At 40.6% G+C, this 27,688-nt stretch overlaps 1 protein-coding gene across 3 annotated transcripts in view; it reads left to right on the forward strand.

Annotated features, from left to right (window-relative positions):
• The window catches only part of HECW1 (HECT, C2 and WW domain containing E3 ubiquitin protein ligase 1), a gene marked incomplete at both ends in the record, with an annotated part of 546,121 nt that overhangs the window by 327,437 nt on the left and 190,996 nt on the right, over window positions 1-27,688 (forward strand). For all 3 annotated transcript variants that reach the window (XM_081244601.1, XM_081244600.1, XM_081244602.1), the window contains one exon: window positions 6,307-6,401. In XM_081244601.1, coding sequence (XP_081100727.1) covers window positions 6,307-6,401 — 95 coding nt within the window. The remainder of the gene's footprint in view (window positions 1-6,306; window positions 6,402-27,688) is intronic.

Consider the following 27,688-nt stretch of genomic DNA (forward strand, 5'->3'; position numbering starts at 1 on the left):
CATATTTTTAAATAAAAAACCAAGTACAAACGAACATACTGCCATGTAGGATAGACTGGGAGGACCTCAGGTTTTATACCATTAATGTTGATTATTTCTTTGAAAGACCTGCTCTTGCTGTTTCCTCTTACTGAAGCTAAATGTTCTTCAGACTCAAAATTTAATTTATATCTTATTATTGTATTGCTTCTTGATCTTTTTGATCATTTAAAGATATTGTACTTTCCATTACTCCTTCTAGATTACTACTGAAACTGTTTCTTTCAGAGTGATGATAGCTTCTTGAGTTAAAATTGGGTTTCCTGGATTTTGAGGATGTGGTTTACATTTGTCTCATGTCTGTTTTGCAAATGAAATATTCATAGACTTTGGTTCATTATTCTTGCTAAAGAATGTTACTTACATAGATAATGTGGTTCCTTTTACACAAATAAGTGATTCACAATGGAAGACATTTTGCTAATGCACTGATCCATATGTCTGTCTAGTTCATCAACTCTGATCACACTTCTGTTCATGAGATTTGGGCATTTCTGCACTGCAGACATTGTAACATATGGATAGTTAAAAACTTGCTTATGAAGTTCAGATATTCGTGGTGCTTCAACCTGTGCAATGTCTGGATAGCAACAGGAGTAAGCACCTTATTCTTAACGAATACTTTTACCAGTTGCAGAATTCTCTGTTGACAGTTATTTTCTTTTGGCACTTTGAAGCTGTCATTCCTTTCCCTTCCATTGTTTCTGTTTATGTTGAGAAGTCGTCTGTCAGTCTAACTGTTGCTCCTGTGAAGGTAACCTAGCTCTTTCCTTCATTGGCTGATGAAGTGAGCATTTTTCTTCTTTTTTGAACTTTTACAGTGATGTCTGGATACTGTGTTCTTTCTGGATTCATAGGGCTTTTTGTATCTATAGCTTGATGTCTTTCATAACTTTTGGAGAATTTTTAATTTTAGCACCACTATCTCTCTCTTCTCCTTTTGGATTACAATTTACAGGTATTTTAGACCACCCCCTAGTATCACATATGTTTATTATTTCTCTTCAATATTTTATATGCTTTTTCTCTGCATGCCTTATTCTGGATTTCTTTTTCTGACCTATGTTCCAGTTTCCTAAGTTTTCTCCTGTATTTTTTTAAATCTGCTTTAAACCCACCCATGGAGTACACTATTTCAAAATTGTAGTTTTATAGATCCAGAATTTTCTGTTTGGTTCTTTTTTAGAGTCTTCATTATTTGCTGATATTTTCAATCTTATATTTTATTTCTTTGAATGCTTTAAGTATATGATCATTAAAGCTTGTGTCTGATAACTCCAATATCTGAAAACCCTATAAGTCTATTTATAGTGCCTGGTCTTTCTATTGGTATTTTTACCGGTAGAAAAATACTCTGCATGTGCCTGATCAATTTTAGTTGAAAACTGGACACTGTAAATGAAAACTTATGGAGATAATTTGAGGCTTAGAATGGGTTATTTTCCTGCTGAGAGGATTTGCATTTCCTTCTGGGCTATACCTAGCAATCCAGAATAACCTCAATTGAATTTCAAGACTTAAAATGATTTGAAGGGCCAGGGTTGGTGTATTTCTCTGGTATCTGTTCTGCTGTTCAGGGCTCCAACTTGAATCATGAAGGACTCAGCTGAGTCCTCCTCTTTGGCAGGCTCTGAACTCTTTAAGTTTTTATCCCCTTAGCCCTGCAATCTGTCAAAAATTCTTTTCACCTTCCCAGCCTCTCAGTGCATTTTTCTGGAATCAACACAGGCCCCCCACCAAGGGAAACAGCAGAAGTTTTCTTCTTCTGGATCTTGTCTTCAATATTTTCCATTGTCTTTCTAGGTCTCTGATGTCCTCAGGCTAGGATGTCCAGTTTTAGGAGGAAACAATTACTGATTCCTAATAAAATTTGAATTTGAGATAAACAGTGAACACCTTTTTTAGTTTTTTGTCCATTGTAATAATTGGGACAGACTTATACTGAAAACTTATTCCCTGTTTATCTGAAACTCAAATTTAAGTGGGTGTCCTGTGTTTTATCCAGCAATCCTACTTCAGGCAGATTTATTTCCATATTTTTCCATCCTGTCTAGATGTTCTCTGAATTACCTAGTACATCATCACTCGAAGTGGGAGTTCACTTGTGCTAGCTGGTCAACAATCTAGCATTATTAAAAAAAAAATTTTAGAGACAAATTACCAAATGAAAAGTTAATATGTTTGCTTAAATCCTAGCTGCCATGAACTACATGTGTGACCTTGTATAAGTGGCCTTACATTTTGGCCTCATTTTCCTTAGATATAAAATAGGAATGATAGATGACATTTATTGAGGCCTTGTTATATGCCAAGTATTGTGCTAAGCACTTTTTTAAAAGGTTAATAATAATTACCTGTACTTCACAGGGATTTTATGAGGGCCAAATTAGAAAATAGTATGAATGGTCTGGTGCATACTAAGAGCTAATTAACTGTTAAGACCAATTTGTTATAATTTTTAAACTAAATCGAATATTATACTTACACCAGGGCTACTACCATCATTACATACTGAGGTCTCAAGTGCTACAACAGGCCTACTAATCCCTAAGAAATGGAGAGGAAGAAAAACAATAGTTTTCTTGTTTCTTTAAGTGATACTATAAGTAAAGTGAAACAGTCTATACTTTTTGAATACATGCCCACCCAATAAAAATTATAGTTGTAAACACACAGATTTGTAGAGGTAGAAACTTCAGTATTATTCCACTTTGTGAATGAGCTGGTCACTCGTGCCCAAATCTGAAAACAAATCATGTGCCAGGCAAAAGTAACCAAAATGTCATAAGGAGATTTATTTCAGGTCCACCATTAATCCACGAGATTTTAAGATGTCAACCTCTTCCTCTGGAAGGGCAAGGACTACACCCATTGGTGAGTGGAGCATGGGCTGGATTTCAACTCCCTACTCACCCCTTGGTTGGACAACTTTTGTAGGACGTGCCTGAACAACTATACAAGACAGTTCTGTTGATCATAAGTGAATATACAATGAAGAAGGGCAACTCTTATGTGTTGACTTCTTCATGCATACTAGGCTTCACACATTATTCCATTTGCTGTGTACAACACCCATACATGAAACAATACATGCAAAGCTGGCAATGGTATCACCATTCTACATTAAATCTAAGGCTCAGAGAGTCTATATAACTTACTCTGTTAATGACGGGCAAGTCAAGAATTGGACTTACATCTATTTGTTCCCATATTCCTACTCTTTCCTTAGATCACTGTGCCTTCCTAAACTTCTGTTACTACATACATAATGACTCAAATAAACAATAAAAACTATTATAACAGAGATGCCTTGTGTTCAGGCTTTGAGGGAATTTTTGAATTATTATTATTTTAACTAGAAAAGCAGAGGAAGATAGAACTACCTACCATAGGTCCCCTTAGATGAAGTATCTGAAATAATAAGCAACAACCCTCTAATATTTCTTGGCCTTTGAACCTTGATACTTTTCTCAGAGGCAGCAGTAATAGCGAAAATGTAGCAATGTCCTTATCTATACTTGAATCTATTCCAAAAGTCATGTAATATTAGGCCAGAGGAAATTCTCTATGAAGAATTAGGACCCACCAGGACACTGTACCTGCTCCTGGGTTAACAGTAAGGCAGCGGAGTCAATCAAATGAAACCAATAGTTCATCAGTCATTTTTTAACAGGCATTTATAGAGAATCCGTACACTACATGACACTGGAAATATAAAGATAAATAATACCTAGTCTCCTTCTTCTGCAAAAACTCAGTGTGGGGCTAGTTAAACAGATCAGTTGAATGTAGCTGTCACCAAAGTAGCATGGAGTTTTGCGAGATGAAGTAATCTTAATCCATACAACAAATCACTTGTATATTATATTTTTGCATGTGTTTTAACATTTGTGGGTGACTTCCCTTCAGAGCCCATCCCTAAATAAGAAATTTTAAATAATTTAATATCTCTTTCAAGTCTGAATAGGAAATCATTTTAAATTACAGGAGATATTTAGATTAAATAAAAGGAAGATCCATTAATAATCAAGTTGCTAAATACTGGAACAGACTCTTAAAAAGCTTAAGAAAAAAATACAACCTTTGCCAGTGATTTTTCAGAAAAAGATTACAATACTTTGAAGGTTTCCATGCATTCTTGGCTCTAAACATGAACTGACCTGCTCACCTAGCAAAAGGATTCAATACAAGACTGTATATAATTTCCCTGACCTTTTTTACTCCAAGGCACTGGAATAATTTTCTTTGACAGGAAAGCTAGTACTTTCTTTCCAGGATGCCTGTTATATATAATTTCCTTCTGTGCAACTAAACTTGAGGTGAGGTCATTTGGCCCCTCCATGCCAATCTCGCTGGCACCTACAGGCAGAGTAACTCATATTCTGAACTGCACTGACTCGGTGTGGTTACCTGGCCATATGGCTCACTGCTCATGGTCCCTCCATGATCCCTAACCTACAAGTACCTGCCTCTCAGGCTGAGACACTAGTAGATCTAGGTCTGTAGACCTAATGTGGGGTGTCTTGGAGAATATGGAACTAAGTTATAAGATTGTCCACCAAGAGCTTAAAAGGCAACCACAGATAGGCAAAATCACTGCAGGGAAAGAATGAAGGGAGGAAACAAAAAGTATTGATATATGTAAGTAAGAATATGTCCACTAAAAGGTAAACACCCAGGTATCATCCAGGCAGTGGGAAGTCTTAACAACTACAATTCAATAGATTAAAAAAAAAAACTAAATACAAATGTCTAATTAAAATCTGATAAACAATGTTTAATCTCACTAGTAAATAAATGATATAAAAATGAGATGCCATCTTAAGAGTATATTTAATTGATAATGTTCAATGTTATCAAGGATTCAAGAGATGATCAGAGTTACATTTTCTGGTGGATGTATACAGCGCTTTTTGGAAAGTAGTTTGGCCACAGGAAGGGAGAATCCTTAAAATAGTCCTATCTTCTAAGGAAGAATATTGCAATTCTCATATCATTTATATGATATATAGAAAGAAACCTTTCCACATTAGCTAGGTTTAGGTTCAACTACATATAATAGAAAATCCAAAATAACAACAGCAAACAACATAACTGTGATCTATGAGGGAGGCTACAAAACGTAGTTCTTTATCTGGGCATTACCACCCAAAATAAAATTGAGATTCAGTCATTAAGGAGGAAAGGGAGAATGAGTTTTGATAGAAAAGTAGCACTTTTTGCTCCATTATCCTAGAGAGCAAACTTGAACTTAAAAATAATTTTCAAAAAGGCATTAATTTTAAGGTAAAATCCCAAATTTCCAAGATCAGGGAAGTATTTCCAAGTTACAAATTGATTCAATGATTCCATAGGACAAGCAATGTTATCTACAAAGTTTGGAATTAGTAGCTGAACATGCTTATTTAATAATGTTAATTTCAAAAAAAAGATTAAAATTCATTATTAAAGTTCATACACTCAAGTATGCAAAAAAACCCATAGAAGATTTTTTATACTCTTCTGCATTGTCCATATTTTCCGTAATGAACATTAAAATGCTTGCTAAGAAAATTGTAGACATTAGTTTTAAAAACATTATAATTGGAGACAAATCCCCACATTTGAGAACCAGGACCTCTAACTGGAGATTCCTCATGTTGTTTCATACAAAATTAATGTAAGGGACTAAGACAAAGCCTGGTAAATTTTTCAAATTTAAAGAACATACTATAAACAGTAAATTTGGAAGAGCAGGTCACCTTCCAATGAACCAAACTCAGGTTGGCCACAGATTCTTTTCTGTACAAAATGCCAAAAACTTATGGAGTTTCAGCATTATTGTCTAGTCATCGTCATCAGAAAATATGCCTCTCATCCATGTATTTCCATAACTTCTCAGAGTCTTCCTTCAGATCACCAAGATGCTAACCACAGTGAATTCAATAACAGAAAATTACAGAAGAAACAGATTGGTACCACCTGAAATCTTAGAACTGAGAGTTTAAAAACAATAACTTCTAATGGGATAGGATGGATCCTGAGAAGTCTAAATGATGGATTTAACTTGGGTACAAAATGCTAAAACCAAAACAATTTTGGATGATGGATTTTCAGAAAGAAGTTGGACCTGTTCATGAAGCCACAAGTGAAGCGGGATTATCAGGTGTGGCTGCCTGGCTCATGGGAGGAATTGGGTAGAAGTTCCTGGGCGAGTCCTCTCTGGCCATGGCTTCTCTTCCTGGGTTATACCCTACTTCTCAGTACCATTTTATTTTTGTCTTTCAGCTGAAACTAAGATCTGCTTCAAATACTACCATGGAGTGAGTGGAGCCTTGCGAGCCACCACCCCCAGTGTCACCGTCAAAAACTCAGCAGCTCCTGTAAGTCCTGTGTCCTCCTCTTTGGTCAGAACTAACTCTGGTGCTTCTTTACTTTCCTGTTCTGTTCATATGTTTTAGTGTGTGTGAGTGTTGGGCGTAGGGGTGTGCACACACATATGGAGATATGTTGATAGATTATAAATAGGTAGACAGACAGACAGAAACGCATCTCAAAATCCTGAAGAGGAATGAGATCCGAAGTAAACTTATTAGAAGGCACGCATACCACTTTTTGTTAAGAGAAATGTCAGGCTTCAATAGATAGCCAGATATTTCTAATAGACTCATGCGTAATAGCAGTGAATGATAAGTCTCTCTTTGGAACACATTTTTTTTTAATTCCTTGGTGTTAAATATTTGAATTTCTGTATGTTTCCATTTTTTTAGGCTTTTAAGTAAATTTCTGGAATACGATTTATGATTTTAGACTGATTTTAGTCATAGAATTATAAAATGACAGGCCTAGAAAAGACTAGAATCTCTGATCCTTTTTTTTCTTTATATAAATGAGAAAAGTGTGCCCAAGGAACTCAAGTAATGTACCTAGGGTCACGCAGTTAGCTAGCTATAGATCAGGGATTTAAATCACACCTTCTGTTCCCTACTTTGTAGCTCTGCTTAGTTCTATGGTGATAAATGCCATCTTTTCCTCAATCACAGTCTAGTTTTTACCTCTGTTGTGCTTCTTACCTTAGTTCTCAATACATCAGATGAGGCTAGCTGAAATCTCCTTACAAATGGCATTCCTTTTCCTTTCACGTAACTTAAAAATGACTGACTTGGGGAGGCTGAACAAAAACCACTGAAGACTTTGTCACGCTAGTGTAAGTAAAAAAGATTTGGGTCTTTCTCCTATGTAAAAGAGAGAGAGAGAGAGAAGAAAGAAAGAGAGAAATTCAAATGAAATATGAATGATTCAGAAAGAACTTCAGCTCTAAAAGATACTATTTGCTGTTTCACAAGTCATTTCTTCCATGTGCTGAAGAGGATTGCATTGAGTCCTTGGTGGGAGCAGTAAGACAAACAGGCTTGAGGACCAGGAGCCCATCTGCTTCCATTCTGACAGATGGAGCAGAAGTGGACACCGAGCCGGAGCAGGAGGAGGGTGGGAGTGGACAGGGCTTCCCGTGAGGGGACACACAGCGGGAAGGGAAGGGAGAAGAGAGGGAGGGACCAGCCACACTTTTCCCTGGCCCCACCATTTCTCCCTACGCTCTCCCTGCAAACTGGAACGTGATGTCTGTCATTTTACTGGGTGGGTCAGGACTCTGAGTGTTAGAATCTGAGGCAGTATCCCCAGAATGCCGGACCCCCATTTCCAGACCCATTTGTAAGGCCCATCTTCCAAAGAGCGTACACAGAATAGCTGAAGCATGTTGCCAGTTGTTCAGGCAGGAGCGAGGGCTAAATGGAGGCAGTGAAGCTGGGTCTGAATCGAGCCAGAGGCAAGGTGGATTGAGGTGGACAAAGCAGGAATGCACTGAACACACAACAGAGAAGGAAGAGGCTGGAAGTGGAGTCTAGCTGGTTCAGACGCAGGCTTGGCCAGCTTTCCCCTGGCAGGCTTGGCCGGGGCAGACAGTAATCTTCCCACTGCTTCGTCGGTGATGAGTCCTGTGGCAGAAGAGAGCATGCATTTTCCTGCAAGAGAGTATTTTAATGTGCCTTTGGGTTCTGTAATAGTTAAACTCTTGGTGGCCCTTATTGCTTTGTACCATGGTGTACTTTTCAAAGGCATTTTACTTGCATTATTCTAGTGGATTCACAGCACAGCTGTGAGACAGGCAGGAAGCATTTCTTGGTTAAGTGACCATTGGCTATATGCTAGTGGAGCTTAATTAAATCTAGCCTTTGCTTTCTGCAACTCAGTTCAGTGACTGATATAATCTAGCAGACTTCCAGGTTGAATAAGCCTTTGCAGTTTGGTCTGGGACTTAAGCTCACTGTTTCTAAGAGGAAATTGCTGTTCAAGTTTTCCAAAATCAACTTGTCAATAAACTTTGAGTATCCATTTTTAAATTGAGGATGGCTGGTGCTGCACTAATCTCTTATGAAGAGTTGTTTCTCTATGGCCACTATATCATGTCCCAAAAGTCATTGTGTTAGTTTGTGGCACTATGCTAAAACCGTAATTCTTTGAAAAGGAAGGAAAAGATTCCAATTTTCCTTTAGTATAACAAGCACTTCAATGCTTTGAGCAGAACAGGGTCTCAATATGTGTGTTTCTTTTCTCATTTCCCTTTATCTTTCGCCTTTGTTCTACTGACATCTGTTGAGGTCCCTGTGATAAAAAGAGGTTGTCATTTATCTTTCAGCGACTCTCATTTATTTATTAGTCTTAATTGTATATCAGACACTGTGATGAGTAAGGGTCATAGAGATCCATGTCATATAAGCTGTGTCATAGAGAAGGCATAGTTATTCTGTTATAAATGATAATACTATCTGAAATGTCCAGTACTGGAGTATGAAAACCCACTGTGCTGTGTGCAGAGGAATCAGTGAGTTGATGCCTGCAACCCCTGGGAAGGCTTTCAGAGGAGGTGGTGTGCAGGCTGAGTCAGGCAGCATGAATAAAAAGCACTTTGCCAGGTTTGGAAGGGAAGTAAGGCCCAGGCTGGACAGCATGTGCAAGATCACAGGGGTATGAAATGTCACAGGCCTGGTGGGGAACAGACCTAATTGTGTCAGGTCTAAAGAATATATCACTTACTTCATTTTCTCCATATATCACCCTGCATTTTGTTTTTCATGGATTTTGTATCTTACTGGGAGCACTTAGCATATGCTTTATATTTTTCTTCTATTTTCTGTAGAAAATCATTTTCAAAAGTAAGCTCTTCCTCTCAATATTTTTGTCCAGGCTCTCTTCCCTTTGTGCTTCACAGTCTCTGAATAAGCCTCTGATAGTTTTTCCCCCTCTCCATTTATACATCAAGGGACAGAAATCTATGCATAAATAGTCCTCAGCTCAGTGCACTCTCCACTGTGAGCCTTCAAGCTTCTGCCTCCAGGTCTGTGTCTCGACAGGAGGTTGTTATATCCGCCCTTCCCTCTGTGAGACCATCACACATCCTCTGATAGGTGGGTATCTTCTGGACGGGATGAGGGCGCTCCCTCTGCCTGCTGGGTTCTCCCATAGTGCGGAGACTCAGATGCATCCGTAGCTGTTCTCAGTATAAGTTCAAAGTCCTGAGCCTCGTTTCCAAGACTTGCTCTGAGGAGCAATCACTTGGCACTGCAGTGGCCACCACGTTTCCCTTGACCCCAGCAGTGCTGAGACCTGGGGACTAGACCTCTGGACACAGAAAATAGGTGGCTGTTGGAGCGATGACACCTGCAAGCCCAGGGGGTGGGGCCCAAGGAGGGGGGGAGAGACCACTAGAGTGAGGGGGCAGGCAGAGGATGGAATGTTCCTACCTTCTTTGGGGCCAAGTGTTGAGGGTCCCCCAGATTGAGAGGCCAGACCAGGTGTAGCCCAAGAATGTATTTCTTACTGTCTTCACCAATGTTAAAAATTGTGGAAATCCCTTCAGGGTTTCATTATTCTGGATGGTTCTTATCCTTACTTTACTTTGCTATTGTCTATCTATTTACATAGTCTGTACTTCTAGAAATTGGAAGTGAATGTTTCAAGTTTTTCTTCTTCTTCCACCATTTTAATCCAGTGTCTCTGAAACCAAGCTTTTGATAATAATTGAACAGCATAAAGTTCAAAGTAAAGTTCTCTGCCAAAACTTGAAATATCTTTCTGTGAGTTCATGTTCACAGGTTCATTTGCTTTGTCAGACCCCTAAGCAAAGGTAGAGTTGATATTCTCAAAAAAAAAAAAAAGCAACTCAATAGGACATTTCCTTGGGAATGTAGGTTAAATTCATACTCTAAGGTTTTCCTCCACAAATAGTCTGGGTCTCCTGCGACAGACAAATAGGTGATTAATAACCCCCAAACTCTAAGTCATTAAGGTTGATAATAGTAATATTTGTCTTGAGAGTTTTAAAAGCAGATCTTTCAAAACGTATTTTAAATCATAATAAAGCAGCTGTGGAACAGCTAACTTAAAGTTATAAAACCAGCTGGAAAATACTCCAACAAAATTAGTTGCAAAATTAATTCACAGGTGACTGATGTGACCAGCCATCTAGAATTGTTAGAACATAAGCCAGTGAATTTGGAAGGCACCTGGGTTTTGTAATAAATGATCTTGTGCCCTTGTATTTGGCAGAGATTAAGTGGCAAGACCTGTTGCCAATGGAAGGTGCTCTTGGTAAGCATCGATCACAATGTATCATCCATTTGGGGTGAAGGCCTCCCAATTTACCAAAGGGTCCCCTTCATCCTGTGTGTCCACATAGAGTCTCAACTTCACCCCAAAATGTGTCAAGAGGGAGAATCAAAAAAATTAATGGAGGAGGGCTTCCCTGGTGGCGCAGTGGTTGAGAGTCCGCCTGCCAATGCAGGGGACACGGGTTCGTGCCCCAGTCCGGGAAGATCCCACATGCCGCAGAGCGGCTGGGCCCGTGAGCCATGGCCGCTGAGCCTGCGCGTCTGGAGCCTGTGCTCCACAACGGGAGAGGCCACAACAGTGAGAGGCCCGCATACCGCAAAAAAAAAAAAAAAAAAAAAAAAATTAATGGAGGAGCAGAGAGTTTATCTTCTCTTTTTAACAGGGATGCACTGTACTACTCTAGGGAAGGGGGCCCCAGCATTGAGATCTTCCAGAGACTGGCCAGTGATCTTCACAGCCCCCCAGTCAGAGACAGCCTTAAACAAACTTCTGGACAGAAGCATTTCCTAACAGTTATTTTTTCACCATTTCAGTTTTTAATGAGTTATGCTATGTAAAGAATCGCCTCTACACAAGGAAAGAGGAACTTGAGGAAAGTTTAGATCCATTTTCCTTAAATCATCAGACAACAGTGCCTGGTAAGGATTTAGTCAGAATCAAGCCTTTTGTGATCTCACCAGATTCATGCCCTACAATCGTATCATATTCTTAAATCTGCCCTCATTTCCAGTCCTGATCTGGAAACCTGGTCCCATGACATTTTGGGAAGATGACATGATATTTATTTTATGACTTGGATTTTGTAATAGCCATAGGAGCCTTTTATGAACTAATTCTGTTTTGCCTGTTACCTCGCCAACACATTCATAATTTATTTTTTGCAGCATGTCAAGCCAGGCACTAAAAAGGAACTTCACCAGCAATCCTATGATAAGACAAAAGTCTAGGACTTAGCCCCTAATATTCTGAAAATTGGTTTCTGAATGAAATAATCCGTTACACTAAGACTGCAAGAAGTCTGAAGCAATTGCACAGTATAATATTCTAATTTTTCATTTCTTTCCTTCGTGTATATTTCTGTTAGACTTTCCTTAGGGGAGAATTTAAGGGAATATTTCGATTTGTAGAAGCTATCAATCATATGCTACAGATAAAACATGCTCAGTGTAAAGTCAAGTGCTTAAGCTAAAATTGCACACATGATTTATTTACATGCAAGGTATCAGTGTTGCCCGGACATTTACTGGTGAGCCTTAGGATGGTTTTGTGAGGCAGTATTTGACAAGATCTCCTGGCTATTGTAGCTTTAAATTCTGTCTCCATTCCACAAAGCTACGGGTGGAATGGGAACGGAGTTTCTAAGGGAGATAGAGAGGTTGACAGTTAGATATTGACATAACATATAATTTCTTCTAGCTGAGAATCCACAGCCCCATTTCATCTCACTCCTAATTTAGCAAATTGATTTATGGTGCTCAGAGTCTCCTGCCTCTGGTATTCTTTCCCCAGAACCCACTCCCACATCCTCAGCACCTACCCCCCTGCCAGTACATGCAGTACTCTGATCCCCCAACTTTGGAGGTTTGCTTAGCACATAGTTATTTTGTGCATCTTTGTGTAGCCTGTGGCTTCAATAATTTTTTTTAGTAAATATGTGTGAGTGAGCTCCTCTATGCTAATTACTAGGTATGGAAAACTGAACAAGATAAATCCCCACCCTCATGAAGCCACCTGCCTGGGATGGGACAAGTGAGTAGTGGGGAGACAGATGAGAAAAGAGGCAGTGACAAAGGACTCTTCCATGTGCCGTGTTAGTGGATGTATAGGACACTTTGGGAAGAGCAAGGATGGGCAAGCCCAGAACATGATGGAGGGCTTTTTAGATGGAATAAACCCAATCATCTGCACACCATAGCCGTGATTCCTGATCAAGCCCTTTATTTTTTCTATGCCAGTTTAACCCAGAGTGTGGGAATCTGCTATTCACATGTGTAGCTTCAGCAAAAGTCCCTTGCGGTTTTGATTAAACTAAAGCAGGGTGATATTTAGATGCTTGTATTTTGGTTAACACATCAGATGGACTCACTCTTCTAAAAGAGAAAGAAGGGGAAGGGAAGTCACAGCCATAATAGGCATCCTCTCTTAGAGGATTTACCCAGGCCCTGCCCACAGTCACCCCTCCCTAAGAGGCACCCCAGACGTTCAGATCCCATCCTGGCCCAACATTAAGAAATGTGTTCAGTTTTAGGGGAAGAGATTCAAAATTCACTCTAACATGGCATTTTGGGGTCTTGAGTCTGGAGTTGTTGTTTCCTGATAAAGTTTCCCCACCAGCCTCATTTCAGCTTAAACAACAGATGTTTATTTCTCACAGTTTTGAAGGCTGAAGTCCAAGATCAAGGTGTCCATAGGGGTGGTTTCTCCTGAGGCCTCTCTCCTTGGCTTGCAGACCACTGTCTTCTCACTGTATCCAGAAATGTCCTTTTCTCTGTGTGTCTGCATCCCTGGTGCCTCTTCCTCTTCTGATAAGACACCAGTCCTATTGGATTGGGGCCCCACCCTAAAGACCTCATTTAACCTTAACTACCTCTCTAAAGGCCCAGTCTCCAAATACATTGGGAGTTAGGGCTTAAATATATGAATTTGGCGGGGGGACACAATTCAGTCCATAACAGAGACCCACTGTCTCCTTGGGTTGACTTGACAAAGTCTACCCCAGCCGTCTGCTGCAGTCTCTGCGCTCCAGGAATAATCATTCATCTATCTATCTTTTAACTGTTATTAGACAGACAGACAGACACACACACACACACACACACACACACACAGGATTTGATTCTAATTTTCTGGGACTCTTCATGAAACAACACTGGAGAAGACCCCTGATCTAAAGGAGCCAGTCCTGTCTCCCTGGTCATATAAATATAAATATATACATACTTATATATACACATATATGTTTATATACAGTTATATATATATATTATTTTATTTTATTTTTATTTATATGAACTTGATCATTTCTACACAGTCCAACAAACCAAACATATACTCATCCATTACAATAGTTAACCATGAAACATTAGAGAGTTTTTAAACTAAAATGAGGACCAAAATAAGTATATAGGATGTCACCATTTTTAACACTTAAAAAATATGCAAATAATATATCCTCTTTGGAAATATTTATAAACAAAGAGAAAAAAATCACTCATAATCGTACCACTCAAAGAACCTCAGGAACTTGCAGAAAGTTTTGATTGACTCTGGCCTTGGAGCCAGCATATGGAATAAGGTTAACAAGTGTCACAGTGAGAGGGTGGCCAGCCAGTACCTGGCTCCATGGACCCTCCGAGCCACTGGCACAGTGACTTTTACACAGAAAGTGTCCGATAAATGGCCATCAGGTTGACAAAAGTCTGGCTGAAAACACTCTGGTTTAAACCCTAAATGGCCTTTCTAGAAAAACACTTTTTGTTAACATTTCACTGAAAGATAAGAAATCTCAAATTATAAAGATGCTGATTCCAGATTTGCATCTTTCAGCTCAAGTGTTCAACTCAGCAGTCACACTCTGGGAAAAACATTCCTTCAGGGAAAGAGTCTGAGAGAAGGTACGTTCTTCCTTCCCAAGGACCTCACGGAGCTGACATAGTAAATTAAATCTGACCTGTGAGCAGAGTGAATGAAGGCAGGGTATCAAGCATCCAGTAGGTCAGAGATACCTGGGATTGGCAGGTAGGGCCCAGGTCCTCCCCACCTCAAGCAGGAAAGTAACCCCCTGCCCACACGGGTTGAGATGCCAGCTGGAGAAAAGGGCAGCCCAGGTGGTCTCCTCCCCACCCCCAGAGGGCCACCCTCCATTACACCCACCACATTTCAGACCTAATTAAGAGTTCCACAGTTATCCTGTACAGCGAACTGACATCAGTGCTCTCGTCTTTCTTGGTCTATGAGGAGATCAAAGTTCAGGTTGACTAATGAGCAGATTAACTCTGCTTTCCTCATTTCTTTGGTTTAAAACACACGACCTACAAGACTGGCCTGAGAAGCAGAGCCGTCAAATGTGCTTACTCAAGGGTTCGTCGCTCACCCTGCCCTCACAATAATTAATCTTGTGTCTGGTAGATCATTAGGTCCTACCCCTTTCAACCACCTGAACTGGGCCCCGGATTTAAGGTACTTTGGCTGCCCAGGGAGTCAGGGCCCACACTTTTAGATCAGGCGTCTTCTCCAGGGCTGTTTCATTAAGGAGTCCCCCAAACTCAGGAGCAAACCCGTGCATTCTGATGCACAGAGATAATTTTTTCTCCTTTGGAGTTTTCCTGGGTTGCTCTTAACAAAGGTAGCAGAAGCCCTTAAATGAGTGCAGTCCTCAGGCATATGCCAGGGTGTAAAGGCCCCTGTCTGTGTTCAGCCAAGGGGAAGTCAGAATTATCAGGCAGCCCTAGGATCCGAAGCAGAGTCTGACCCTCGGGATCTTCTTATACCTCTCCCAGGGCTGTGGACCATTTCCCTGCCCACGTTTTTGACTGCGGTTAACTTTTACGAAAAATGGCTGCTCTGTCAGAACCTAAAGAGGACTGCATTTCAGAGGAGGTTAGTAGAACCTTAGGGTTAATGCTTCAGTTTATGGGTACGGCTATTTGTGCACCCATCTAGATTCATTTACACAGTCACTAACAGGTTGTTTTCGAGAATTCCCTGAGTTTAACTGGAGCCTTTCTAATTTTATCAACCTATTTGCGTGTTACACTTTCGGATTAAAAAAAAAATCTTGCTTGCTTAAAATTGGCAACATTAACCTAAGATTTTTTTTCTTAATCTAGCTACTTGAAGTCATTATTCTTTTTCTTTCTAGACCCTTTCTAGCAATTGCTAAGTCTCTTTAGTTGCCTTTTTTTAACAACTTAGCCAATCTGAGGTGATTTTGCTTTCCTGGGTGCACAGTGACTACTGGTGAGGAAAGGGGGAGACTTGTCAAGGAGGAGGTTTATTCAAGCAGGAGAATCTAACTTTTCAAAGAGTTATTTATAACCTGAAACAATCCTGTGGTTTATGGGTGGAGCTCCCTCAGATAACCTGCCTTAGGAAGATTCTGCATTGCGCCCTCAGACCTCCCAAATATGCATTGTTGAAATACTTTGAACTGAAAAGAAAGTGTGGACAACCTCCATTCCAGGTGTAGGACATGGGGGTAATTATTGCTTATGGGTGGGGGAGGGCATGCACACACACAAACATGCTGTCTACCTTTTTGGATGTTAGTCCACCTTGTAGGACTAATAAGAGTAGGAAGTGAAGATCACACTGAAGTCAAACAGAACTGGATTCAAATCCCTGCTCTCAGATTTCCTAGCTGTGGGCATTTGAAGGGGGAGAAAGGGACCGTTTCAGGCCAGTTGGATACCCAAACCCAACAGTTACATGGGCATTTTTTGGCTTATTCCTTTTTACACTCAGTTGCCACTCTTAGAATCCTTTCTTGAATAATACAGAAAAAGAATGGAATAAAGTAACGGGTAATACCATTTTCTCATAATCTTTCTTCTTACTTGGGTTGTGCAAATTAAAATGGGACTAATGGCATTTCTCATTCACTTAGCGAGCATTTGTTGCCAAATGTTAGAGAAAATACCCCACTGCCCTGTATTTCCCAAACAGTAAAACAGAGATACCAGAAAATGAGTTAATCCTCCTGACCATCAGGATTACTCATGTAGAATTAAGGTCCAGAAGTAGTAGTTATGGGTCCAGAGTCCTGTCCTCCACGAGTCTAATCCTGTATATGAGCATGAGCAAAAATCAGTGACTACTGTTCTTATTACCCAGACTGGTACTATAATATGCAGCTGAGAGATAATTCTCTTATCATTCTTGATGGCTTCTGTATTCATATAAAAGGGACGATCCATCCCACGCTCTGGCTTCTCAGTTCCTAAGGCCAGCCTACCTCAGCCGTGGGCTCCCGTGGTTCTATTCTAGGTCTTCCCAACACCAGTGACTACATCGCTTCCAAACTCTCAGATCCAAGTACACCGCTCATGGACCATCGTCTCTCCCCTTTGCAGCTCACTTCTTTGCCTGCAGTCTATTGATCTTAACTACACGACTGCACCCATGTTTCACCTCCCTCCATAGCTGAGATTCCTCCATATATAACTTGCCCCTTTATCTCTCTGTCACTCTCACCTGGCAAAGTCCAACCTTGGTTAAACCCAATTCTGTCTACCCTTTACTTGTTCTAGGCAGCAGAATGGTCTTTCTGACCACAAATCTCAAGGGCCCTTTAGCACTGCCAGGAAGCACTCACCTTTCCCATATTGAAAGAAGGCTATTTCATAGTTACTTCTTTTTCCTCAAACCTATAGCACTTGTCCCCTCTCCACCCGCAGCTGATGACCTGCCTTCCTTCGCTGAGACAATGGAGGTCATCAGAGCCCAACCAACTTGCCTCAGCACTACCCACTCTGCTAACCTGCCTGCACGTGGACTCACAGGCTCTGTTATTTCTTGTTCCCACCGTCTCAGGTCAACCTCTCTATTTGTGCGCAGGATCCTAGCCCATCTTGCCTTCTAAGAAACTCTGGTCCTGAGATCTGTCTCCTGCATAGTTGATTCTCCTCTCTGCTGGAACTTTCCCATCTCATCACGTGACATTTCTGCTCAAAAGTGGCTTTTTTCATACAACATTCTTTCCATAGCCTTCAAGTCCTAGATGGCCTGCTCCCACCCACTGCTGTCTCCTCCTTTTCCACTTATTTCCAGCCTCACTGGTTGTCTTTCCCACCCCTGAATACAGCAAGCCAGTCTGCCCTCAGGGCCTTTGTACTTCATGCTGGGAACATTTCCCCCAGGCACTGAAATGGCTTACTCCCCCTCTTCTTTTAGGATTTTTCTCAATGTCAAAGGCCTCCTCAGAGTGGCCTCCATAACCACCCAATGTAAAACAGTCTCTACCCACCTGCAGTCACTCTCCAGGCTCCATCATTCTTTGTTTTCACTCATGGTGCTCATGGTGTAATTTCTGTGCGTTTGCTCCCCCTATTAAAGTATAGCCTCTAAGGTCAAGGATGCGCCTGACTGTCCTATTCAGAGCTGTTTCCCAGCACTGGCTAGAACAATACCTGGCATGTGGTAGGCCCTCCATAAAACCTTTGTACCCAATAGGCATGGGTCCAGACCCTGGCTTGGCCACTTAACTTGGTGGCCTTTAACTTCTCTGAGGCTCAATTTCTGAATCTACAGCAATATAGATGGGTGATAAAAATAGGACACAATTCATCAGACTGTTAAAAGGTTGTCTGAGGATGAGAAGAAATGATGCCATGGATGCTCTCAGCATTTGCCCAGCATGTAGTGAGGATACAATAAGAATTGATTTGTATTATGAGTCTCATGAGCTGATCCTGTAACTGTTTGTGGGTCTCCTTCACCTCTCTGGTTGCAAAATACATAGATTTCAGTGAAGCTAAACGCATATTTAAACAATATACAGAAAGGTTGAAAGTGCCAAAAATAATGAGTTACTACCCATAATCAAGGGTTTAATTCCTTCATTCAAGATGTTTTCTTTCTTTCTTTTTTTTTAACATCTTTATTGGAGTATAACCAAGATGTTTTCTTTAAAGGAATTCACTGCCCCAAGAATAGTACCTGTGAGATGGATGGATGGATGGATGGATGGATGGATGGATGGATGGATGAACGAGGAGTAGTTCAAAATGATGCCTGAACTGTGGATTGTAGTTTAACAAATATATGTGGGGAAAGAACTAGGTCAGAAGTACTACAGATTATTTCTAGTGCCCAAATGAGTCTTTTGCTTAGAGACCTTGTCTTAGAAAATCACAATGTAGGCAACGAGAGGGTGGACCTCGGCTTCCCACACAGCCCCTGGAAAGGCAGAGGGCATCGGTATGAGGTTCTTGGATGCTGACCAGTATTTAAGGAAACAGCAAGAATTTTCCTGCCATCTGAGAGAAGGGGAGGTACCCACTCATCACGTGATCCAGCAAGTTGTAGAGAGCAGGAGCCTCCACGATGCATTTGGAGGTAAGGCAGCTGCTGCTGTGAGGGGATGCGGGCCCTGAGGTGGCAGCGTGCCTGGGGGCTAACAAGCCCATCCATGGACCTTAGTGGGCTTTGCTTAACTTCTCATGGAAGATGAGTATCCCTGTGCCATGTCACGGGGCAACAGACATTGCACTAGAGACACACATTTTGCCTAGAACCTAGGTATATTTTTCCATGGGAATACATCTTAGAAATTTTAAAGCAAGTCAATGAGGGGGGAATGGTTTATATGAAAGCAAAATCACTTTATAGGCATCTTTTCAGGAACATCTTTCATTCTGTGAGGAGTAAATATTGTTGCAGTCTCACCACACACTCTTGTGGATGAACCGTGTGCATCCCTCCCCGGGCGATCCCTCACGTTGCCTGTCTATTCAGACAGGGAGTGGGTGGCTGCAGAGAGCTCTGTGCAAAATGCAGTCCTTGTCTTTCACTGAACAGACTGTGTGATCCAGATGGAAAGGCAGCTGACATACTTCCTATGATCTAACTTACCCAAAGGTTTTGCAGTTCATTAATTTAAAAGCTGTTTTTAAAAAGTAGAATTAAAGCAGTTTTATTTCCCTCCAACCTCATAGACTTAGATGCAAAGACCTAACTCTTGTCACTCCTCCATCCTTAGCTGGACTTGCTGGTGGTAAAGGACAAAACCAGTGTCTGAAGGACAGTGATTTTGAGGAAGTTCATAATCTGTAAAAAAGAGATGCTAAATTTAAAGAGAGTACAAAGAGATTGGCCAAAGGGACTCCTTTCTTTTCCTCAACACCCTCTTCCAATCAGTCACCGAATTCCATCCATTTACCATCCAATGGTACAAGCCTCCGCTCTGCCCTCCTAACCATACTGTCAAGACCCTCTTTAGGGTTTGTCTGGACCATTATAGCTGTCTCCAAATTAGTCCTCTGCCTCTATCTTGTGCTTTCTAAATTCATGGTTCTCAGCCTGGGGTCCACCCTGGACTTGATGCCAAAAACTCAGCCTTGTGCACTGGTGCCAAATCGAATCTCAGACAGAGTTTTGGGTGAAGTAGAAAAGAATAGCTTTATTGCTTTGCAGGGCAAAGGGGGACACAGTGGGCTTGCGCCCCTCAAAAACTGTGTCCCCCAACCCAGGATGATTAGGGAGGAGTTTTAGAGCAATGGTTCAAGGATGGCATTGCTGACAAGATTAGAGTCAGTTGCAGGGCCTGCACTCCTTTAATCTGGTATCAGGTACTCTCTTGATGAGCTTCTCTTGTTCCTTTAATCTGGCCTCAGGTGATCTTCTCTGGAATGAAGAATGCTGACATCTTCCATTTGTTGGGGGTTTTAGTTCTGTAGAAGAGCTCAAAGGTATTGTTATGTGTATCCCTTGAGGGGGAACCAGGACCCTGCCCCAAGACTGCACTATTGTTTCTTGACTGCTCCTCCCTTGTCTCTGCATCCCCTCTCTTCCCTGATTAGCAACTGTTCAAATCTGCCCTTTGGAACTCAGGGAAGGTTATGGAGGCTGGAGTCTGTTCCCTATAAACAAGAAATGGGGAACATGGAAAGGTTTCCATGCCCAGGAGCCCCAAAGGGTCCTTCTGGGTTTCAGACTCACCTGGGGAGCTTTCAGGATTGATGCTGGTCCACCCCCACAGGGTCTGCCTCCCCTGGTCTGGAGAGGCCCTTTGCCCCTACAGAAAACCCCTGCAGTGTGGCCTCTAGGCTGTCACGCAGTGAACCTTCAGAGCACAATCTAAGCATTGCAGTCCCCTGTCCAGAGCATCTCTGATGGTCTTAAATGAGTACATGTTACTTCTTAAATTTTATCTTTTTTTTTAAATTGGGGTATACATGTTCTACAATGCTGTGTCAGTTTCCGCTGTACAACAAAGTGAATCAACTATATGTATACATATATTCCCTCCCTCTTGGACCTCTCTCCTAACCACCCCCCCCCATTCCACCCATCTAGTTCACCACAGAACACTGACCTGAACTCCCTGTGCTATACAGCAGGTTCCCACTATCTATCTATTTTACACATGGTAATGTATATATGTCAGTCCTAATTTCCCAGTTCATCCCACCCCCCTTCCCCCACTGTGTCCACACGTCCATTTTCTACATCTGCATCTCTGTTCCTGCCCTCCAACTTGGTCCATCTGTACCATTTTTCTAGAGAAAGCAATGCTGCCCTGCCTCAAACAGCTTTCCTCCCCCATGAGCTGACAAGTACTTGCCCTATATTCAGCCTGATCCCTAACTCCCTACCTGCTTCCCCTGTCTTCTGATGGAACTCCAGAAATTCTGCCCACCCCCACCTCCCTGCCCAGATCAGCCCTGTGAACCCCCATCCCAGGATCTCTAACCATGGCCACCCATCCCAGGATCTCTAACCATGGTCCCTCATCCCAGGTCCATGGGCCCTAAGATCAGCTTCAAAGTGAGCTGAGGGAGATGCACTCATCAGCTCTCTCATCTGCCAAATGAAGGGTGTAGACGTGAACATAATGTAGAAGCTCACTGCACTGTTGCTTTTATTTTTTCTGTATTTCATTAAGGCCAGGTTTTGCTTGCAAAATGATTAAAAGAGCAGATTGACATGAATTTGTTGGAAAATTGAGGATAGAAAAATATGGACAAGACTCCAAGCATATTAAGTTAATCCAGATGAATGTGGCACAGCGGACAGTGCATTTGTGGTCCTGAGGTGTATATTTATAATACAGTCTGCCTTAGCAGAAAAATGATCTAGCCATAGGGAAAGGGCTGAGAGAGCCTCCAGAACTACCTTTTGGTCACATCTCTTTCTCACAGCCCGCCAAGCATGTCCCTTTATTGACCTCTTTGTGCTTCATGTTTCTGGTCGGTAAAGTAAAGAATCAAATATTAGACAATCTGCTAACATAATTCTTAATAATAAAAGGTCAGAGGTTAAAAAACAACTAACAATATAAATAATAATTGGCCTAAGTTAGAGCACTTACTATGTACCAACCTTCATGCTAAGTGTTGTACATGCTTCATCTCATTTAGTTCTCAGGAGAACTCAGTGAAGTAGTTCTATTCTGGCCTCCATTTGTTAGAAAGGAAAACTGAGAATTAGTGGAATTGATTGCCTGTCTCTGGGCTTCATGGTATGGGGAGGAGCTGGCAGAGAAAGGGGAGTGCCAACCAGCTCGAGCTCTCAACACCATATTGTATACCTGCCTATCACAACCTCCATAAATGCCCAGACTGTCCATCTGTTCACTCCAGATTCAGGAAACTCAACATCCATTCCTGAATTTTTCATCTCTTTTCAAAGTAGGAATAAACATTAATTGGTTATTATACTATATAAAATCATCCTTAAACCAATGGCTAAGATCAATTTTTGGTTAAATACCAGAGTAGGAAACAAACTGTGAGAATGACATCATCAAGATGCTGGTATAGGAGACCCCATCTCTGTCCCCCTACAAAGATCAACAATTAGACAGCTATCCACTAACAAACACAACTCTGGGAGATCTGTGGAGTCATTTAAGAAACTTCAGCAACATAGTCAACAGAAAACCTGAGAATAATCACACAAGAAGAGAAGGAAGACAGCTTCATTTGCCTGCATCATCCCATTCCCCAGGCTGGCACTGCTCAGCACCAAAAAAGAACTCCCCAGCTAGAAAGAGTTCTCCTCACTAGGAAAGGGAAAGCAGAATGAGCAACCAGCTTCTCCAGGCTTTGGAGGCATCACAAAAAGATGCTTCTTGGCTTTCACTGCACCCAGAAAAGCAAAGTCAAGATGGCTAGAAACAAGGAAGAAAAGCAGGATCTACCAATAGCTGCCATGAGGTGGGAGTGATTGTGGTTCACAGTGGCCTGCTCTATAAACAAACCCAGAAGTTTTTACCAATGAAGAAGGAACCAATGACCAGCACACCTGCAGTGGAACCACTGCAGATTTTAGCAGCTTTTGCCCCACAGGTATTCATGTTTTCTCATGCAAACTATCTGGGTCCCTCCCTGCCCCTGCCAGAGCCTGGGAACCACAACAGGAGCCAGCCCAGGCCTCTGAGGATGCACAAATGTAAGATGCCATCCTCTACACCCTATGGCTGACCACCATCGTGCATGCACTCGGGGCTGGCTCCTCCAGCTATGCACCTGCATGCTGCCAGCCTGACCCCTGTTATTAGCCTGCACTGTGTGCACACACTCAAGGGGAGACCATACAGCCACAGGAGAGCACAACTAACAGTCAAAGCCCCCACAGCTGCTTGTGGGCCCAAATTAGGCACTGGTTTCTGTCACTGGCCTGCAACACTGTGCTTACCTGAAGCTAGCCCCTCTAGCTGTGCACCTGTACACCCCTCGCTTGACCCCCCATCTCCAGCTTCCACTGCTGTGCACTCGTGGCAAGATTCAGCAGGAACAGTAGTATGTACTGAAAGCCACAGCACCCACAGTTGGCCCAAGCCCTTGCTGCCTGCCTTGGCCCTCACCACTACATGTGTGTCTGCAACTGGCCCCTGCCACTACACAGCACCTGCAGCTGTGCCTCACAGTTGAGTGTGTGCACACCATTGGCTCTGGCCACCACCACTGTGTGCCCTGGTCCCTAGCTGCTGGACCTGGAGAGACTTCTGAAGACCACAATAGCCCTGGCAACCACAACAGATGCCCCCCCAACAGTGATCAGTGAACCAAAAAGTTGTCAATGCTGTGAACCTCAACAGCCTGGGCCAAAGAGACACTGTGTCCCCCTAGACTCAGAGCTTCCAAAAGCCCCTGCAGTTAGCACCCTGCAACACTAGACCTGAGGTCACAGCATGCTCCAGCACGTTCCCACCCACAGGTGAAAGTCTTCCCTTCCTTACCACAGTTAGTCTATAGAGTCTGGAAGAGATGATTGCTTCTTAAATTGCACAGACCCCTATGCAAGGCTACAGGGATCATGAAGAATCAGGGGAATGTGATTCCACCAAAGGAATACAGTAAACCTCCAAACTGGCCCCAAAGAAACAGAAGTCTAAGAATTACCTGGCCAAAATTTCAAAATGATTGTTCTAAAGATACTCAGATACAAGAGAACATAGATAAGTAATTCAACAATATTAGGAAAACAATACAAGAATAAAATAAGAAATTTAACAAAGACTTGGAAAACATAAAAAAGAACTAAACAGAAATTTTGGAGTCAATGAATACAATGACTAAACTGAAGAATACAGTAGAGAGCAGACTTGACCAAGCAGAAGAAAGAATAAGTGAGCTTGAAGACAGATCAATTGAAATTATCCAGAGGAGCAAGAAGAAAAAAAGAATGAAAAAGAGTGATGAAATCTACATGATTTATGGGATACCATCAAAAAACCAATTTACAAATTATTAGAGTTCCAGAAGGAGAAGAGAGAGAAAAGGCAGCAGAAAGCTTATTTAAAGAAATAATGGCTGAGAATCCCAAATCTGGGGAGAGATTTGTATTACCAAGTTCATGAAGCTCACCAAACAAAATCAACTTTAAATGATCCTCTCTAAGACACATAATAGTAAAACCATCAAAAATCAAAGACAAATTGAATTTTAAAGCAGCAAGAGAAAAACCTGTTAACTTATAAGGAAACACTCATAAGGCTATCAGCAGATTTCTCAGCAGAAACTTTAGAGGCCAGTAGAGAGTGGGGTGATATATTCAAAGCACTGAAAGAAAAAAACTTCCAACCAAGAGTACTTTAACTGGCAAATCTGTCCTTCAGAAATGAAGGCAAAATAAAGACTTTTACAGGCAAACAAAAACTAAGGGAGTTTATCACCACTAGACTTGCCTTACAAGAAATGCTTGAAAAGAATTCTTTAAGCTGAAATGAAAACATGTTAATTAGTACCATGAAAACATATGAAAATATGCAACACACTAATATGGATAAGTATATAGTCAGATTCAGAATAGTCTAATACTATAATATAGTGGAGGGTTAACCACATAACTTTAGGATAAAGGAAAAGGACAAGAGTATTAAAAATAACTGTAGCTACAATAATTTGTTAATGGATACACAATATAAAAAGAGGTAAATTGTGACATCAAAAACATTAAAGACAAGGGGAGTAAAAGGGTAAAGTTTTGTATACAATCAAAGTTTAGTTATCAGCATAAAATAGATGGTTATATCTATAAAATGTTTTATGTAAGCCTCACGGTGACCACAAAATAAAAAGTTAAATTGGATTCACAAAAGATAAAGAGAAGCTCAGAGCATACCACTATAGAAAATCAATTCACAAAGGAAAGCAGTAAGAGAGGAAGAAAGGAGCAAGGGAACTTCAAAATAGCCAGAAAACAGTTCATAACATGGCACTAGTAAGTCCTTATCTATCAATAATAACTCTAAATGTAAGTGGATTGAATTCTCCAATCAAAGACATAGAGTAGCTACATGGATTTTTTTTAAGGCACATCTTATGTTGCCAACAAGAGACTTAGCTTTAAGGACACACATAAGCTCAGGATAAAAGAATGGAAAAAGATATTCTATGCAAGTGAAGCCAAAAAGGGCAGGGGTAGCTATAATTATATCAGACAAAGTAGACTTTAAGCCAAAAACTCTAACAAGGTACAAAGAAGGTCATTATATAAGGAGAAAAGTGCCTATTCATCAAGAAGATACAACAATTATAAATGTATATGTACCCCCAACATTGGAGCCCCAACATATATTAAACAAGTAATAACATATCTGAAGAGAGCAACAGGCAATAATACAATAATAGTAGGAAACTCCAATTCCCTAATTTCAACAATGGATAGGTCATATAGATAGAAAACCAATAAGAAAATGTTGGACTTGAACCATACTTTAGATCAAATATAACTAATGGACATATATAAAACATCCCATCTAGCAGTAGAAAAATACACATTGTTCTCAAGCACACATGGAACATTCTTCAGGACAGATCATATGCTAGATCACAAAGGTAGCTTAGCAAATTTTAAAAGATGGAAATCATACCAAGTATCTCTCTTCCATAACCACACAGATATGGAACTAGAAATCAGTAACAGAGGGAAAGCTGGAAAATTCACAAATACATGGAAATTGAACAACACATTCCTGAACAACCACTGGGTCAAAGGGAAATCAGAAAATACCTTGAGACAAATGAAAATGGAAATATAACATACTAAAACCTATGGGATGCTGCAAATATGGTATATATATATAATGGAATATTACTCATCCATAAAAAGGAACGAAATCGGGTCACTTGTAGAGATATGGATGGACCTAGAGTCTGTCATACAGAGTGAAGTAAGTCAGAAATAGAAAAACAAATATCATATATTAACGCATATATGTGGAATATAGAAAAATGGTACAGATGAACCTATTGCAGGGCAGGAATAGAGACACAGACATAGAGAATGGATGTGTGGACACAGTGGGAGAAGGGGAGTGTGGGATGAATTCGGAGGTTAGGTTTGACATAAATACACTACAATGTGTAAAATAGATAGCAAGTGGGAACCTGCTGTATAGCACAGGGAGCTCAGGTGGGTGCTCTGTGTTGATCTAGATGGGGAGGATGGGAGGGAAGTCCAAGAGGGAGAAGATATATGAATACATATAGCTGATTCACTTCATTGTACAGCAAAAACTAACACAACATTGTAAAGCAATTATACTCCAATTAAAAAAAACAAAATAAAATCTGTGGGATGCTGCAAAAACAGTTTTAAGTGAGATGGTTATAAAAATAAATGCCTACAGTAAGAAGAAAGAAATATCAAATAAATAAGCTAAATTTATATTTAAAGGAACTGACAAAAAAAAAAGAGCAAACTAAGCCCAAAGTTAGGAGAAAGAAAGATATAACAAAAATCTGAGCAGAAGTAAACTAGAGACCAGAAAAACAATAGAAAAGCCTAACAAACTAAAAACTAATTTTTTGAAAAATAAACAAAACTGAGAAATCTTTAGCTACACTAAGAGAAAAAGAGAGAAGACTCAAAATCTGAAATGAAAGAGGAGAGATTACAACTGATACCACAGAAATACAAAGGATAATAAGCTACTACTGTGAACAATTTTACACCAACAAATTGGATAACCTAGAAGAAATGGATAAATTCCTAGAAACATACAACCTACTGAAACTGAATCATGAAGAAATAGAAATTCTGAACATATCAATAATGAGTAAGGAGACTGAATCAGTAATTGAAAAACTCCCCAAAGAAAAGCCCAGGACCAGATGATTTATCAATTATTTCAATCAAACATTTGAAGAATTAATGTCAATCCTTTGCAAACTTCAAAAAAAATTGATGAGGAAGGAACAGTTACAAACTAATTTTACAAGACTAGAATTACCATGATACCAAAGCCAAATAAGGACACCACAAGAAAAAAAAAGCAAAAAAAAAAAAACTACAGACCAATATCTCTGATGAATATAGATACAAAAATTCCCAACAAAATATTAGCAAATATAATTCAACTGTACATTAAAAGAATCATACAATATGACCAAGTAGGATTTATCCCTGGGATGCAAATATGCAACAGTATGCAAATCAACATATGCAAACCAATCAATGAGAAACACAAACAGAATGACAGATAAAAATCAAATGATTATGTCAACAGATGCAGAAAACACATGATGATAAAGAAAATACAGCAAATAGGGCATAGAAGGAACATACCTCAAGGTAATAAAGGCCATATATAACAATCTCAGAGCTAACATCATACTCAATAGTGAAAGGTTGAAGGCTTTTCCTCTAATATCAGGAACAAGACAAAGGTGCCTAGTCTCACCAACTCTATTCAACATAGTACTGGAGTCCTAGCCAGAGTAATCAGGCAAGAAAAAGAAAAGACACAAATTGTAAAGAAAGAAGTAAAATTGTCTGTTTGCAATAACATGATCTTACATAGAGAAAATTCTAAAGACTATACCAAAAAACT

Source organism: Mesoplodon bidens, assembly GCF_964165515.1.
Source record: "Mesoplodon bidens genome assembly, chromosome: 9".
In the NCBI taxonomy this organism is placed as follows: Eukaryota; Metazoa; Chordata; class Mammalia; order Artiodactyla; family Ziphiidae; genus Mesoplodon; species Mesoplodon bidens.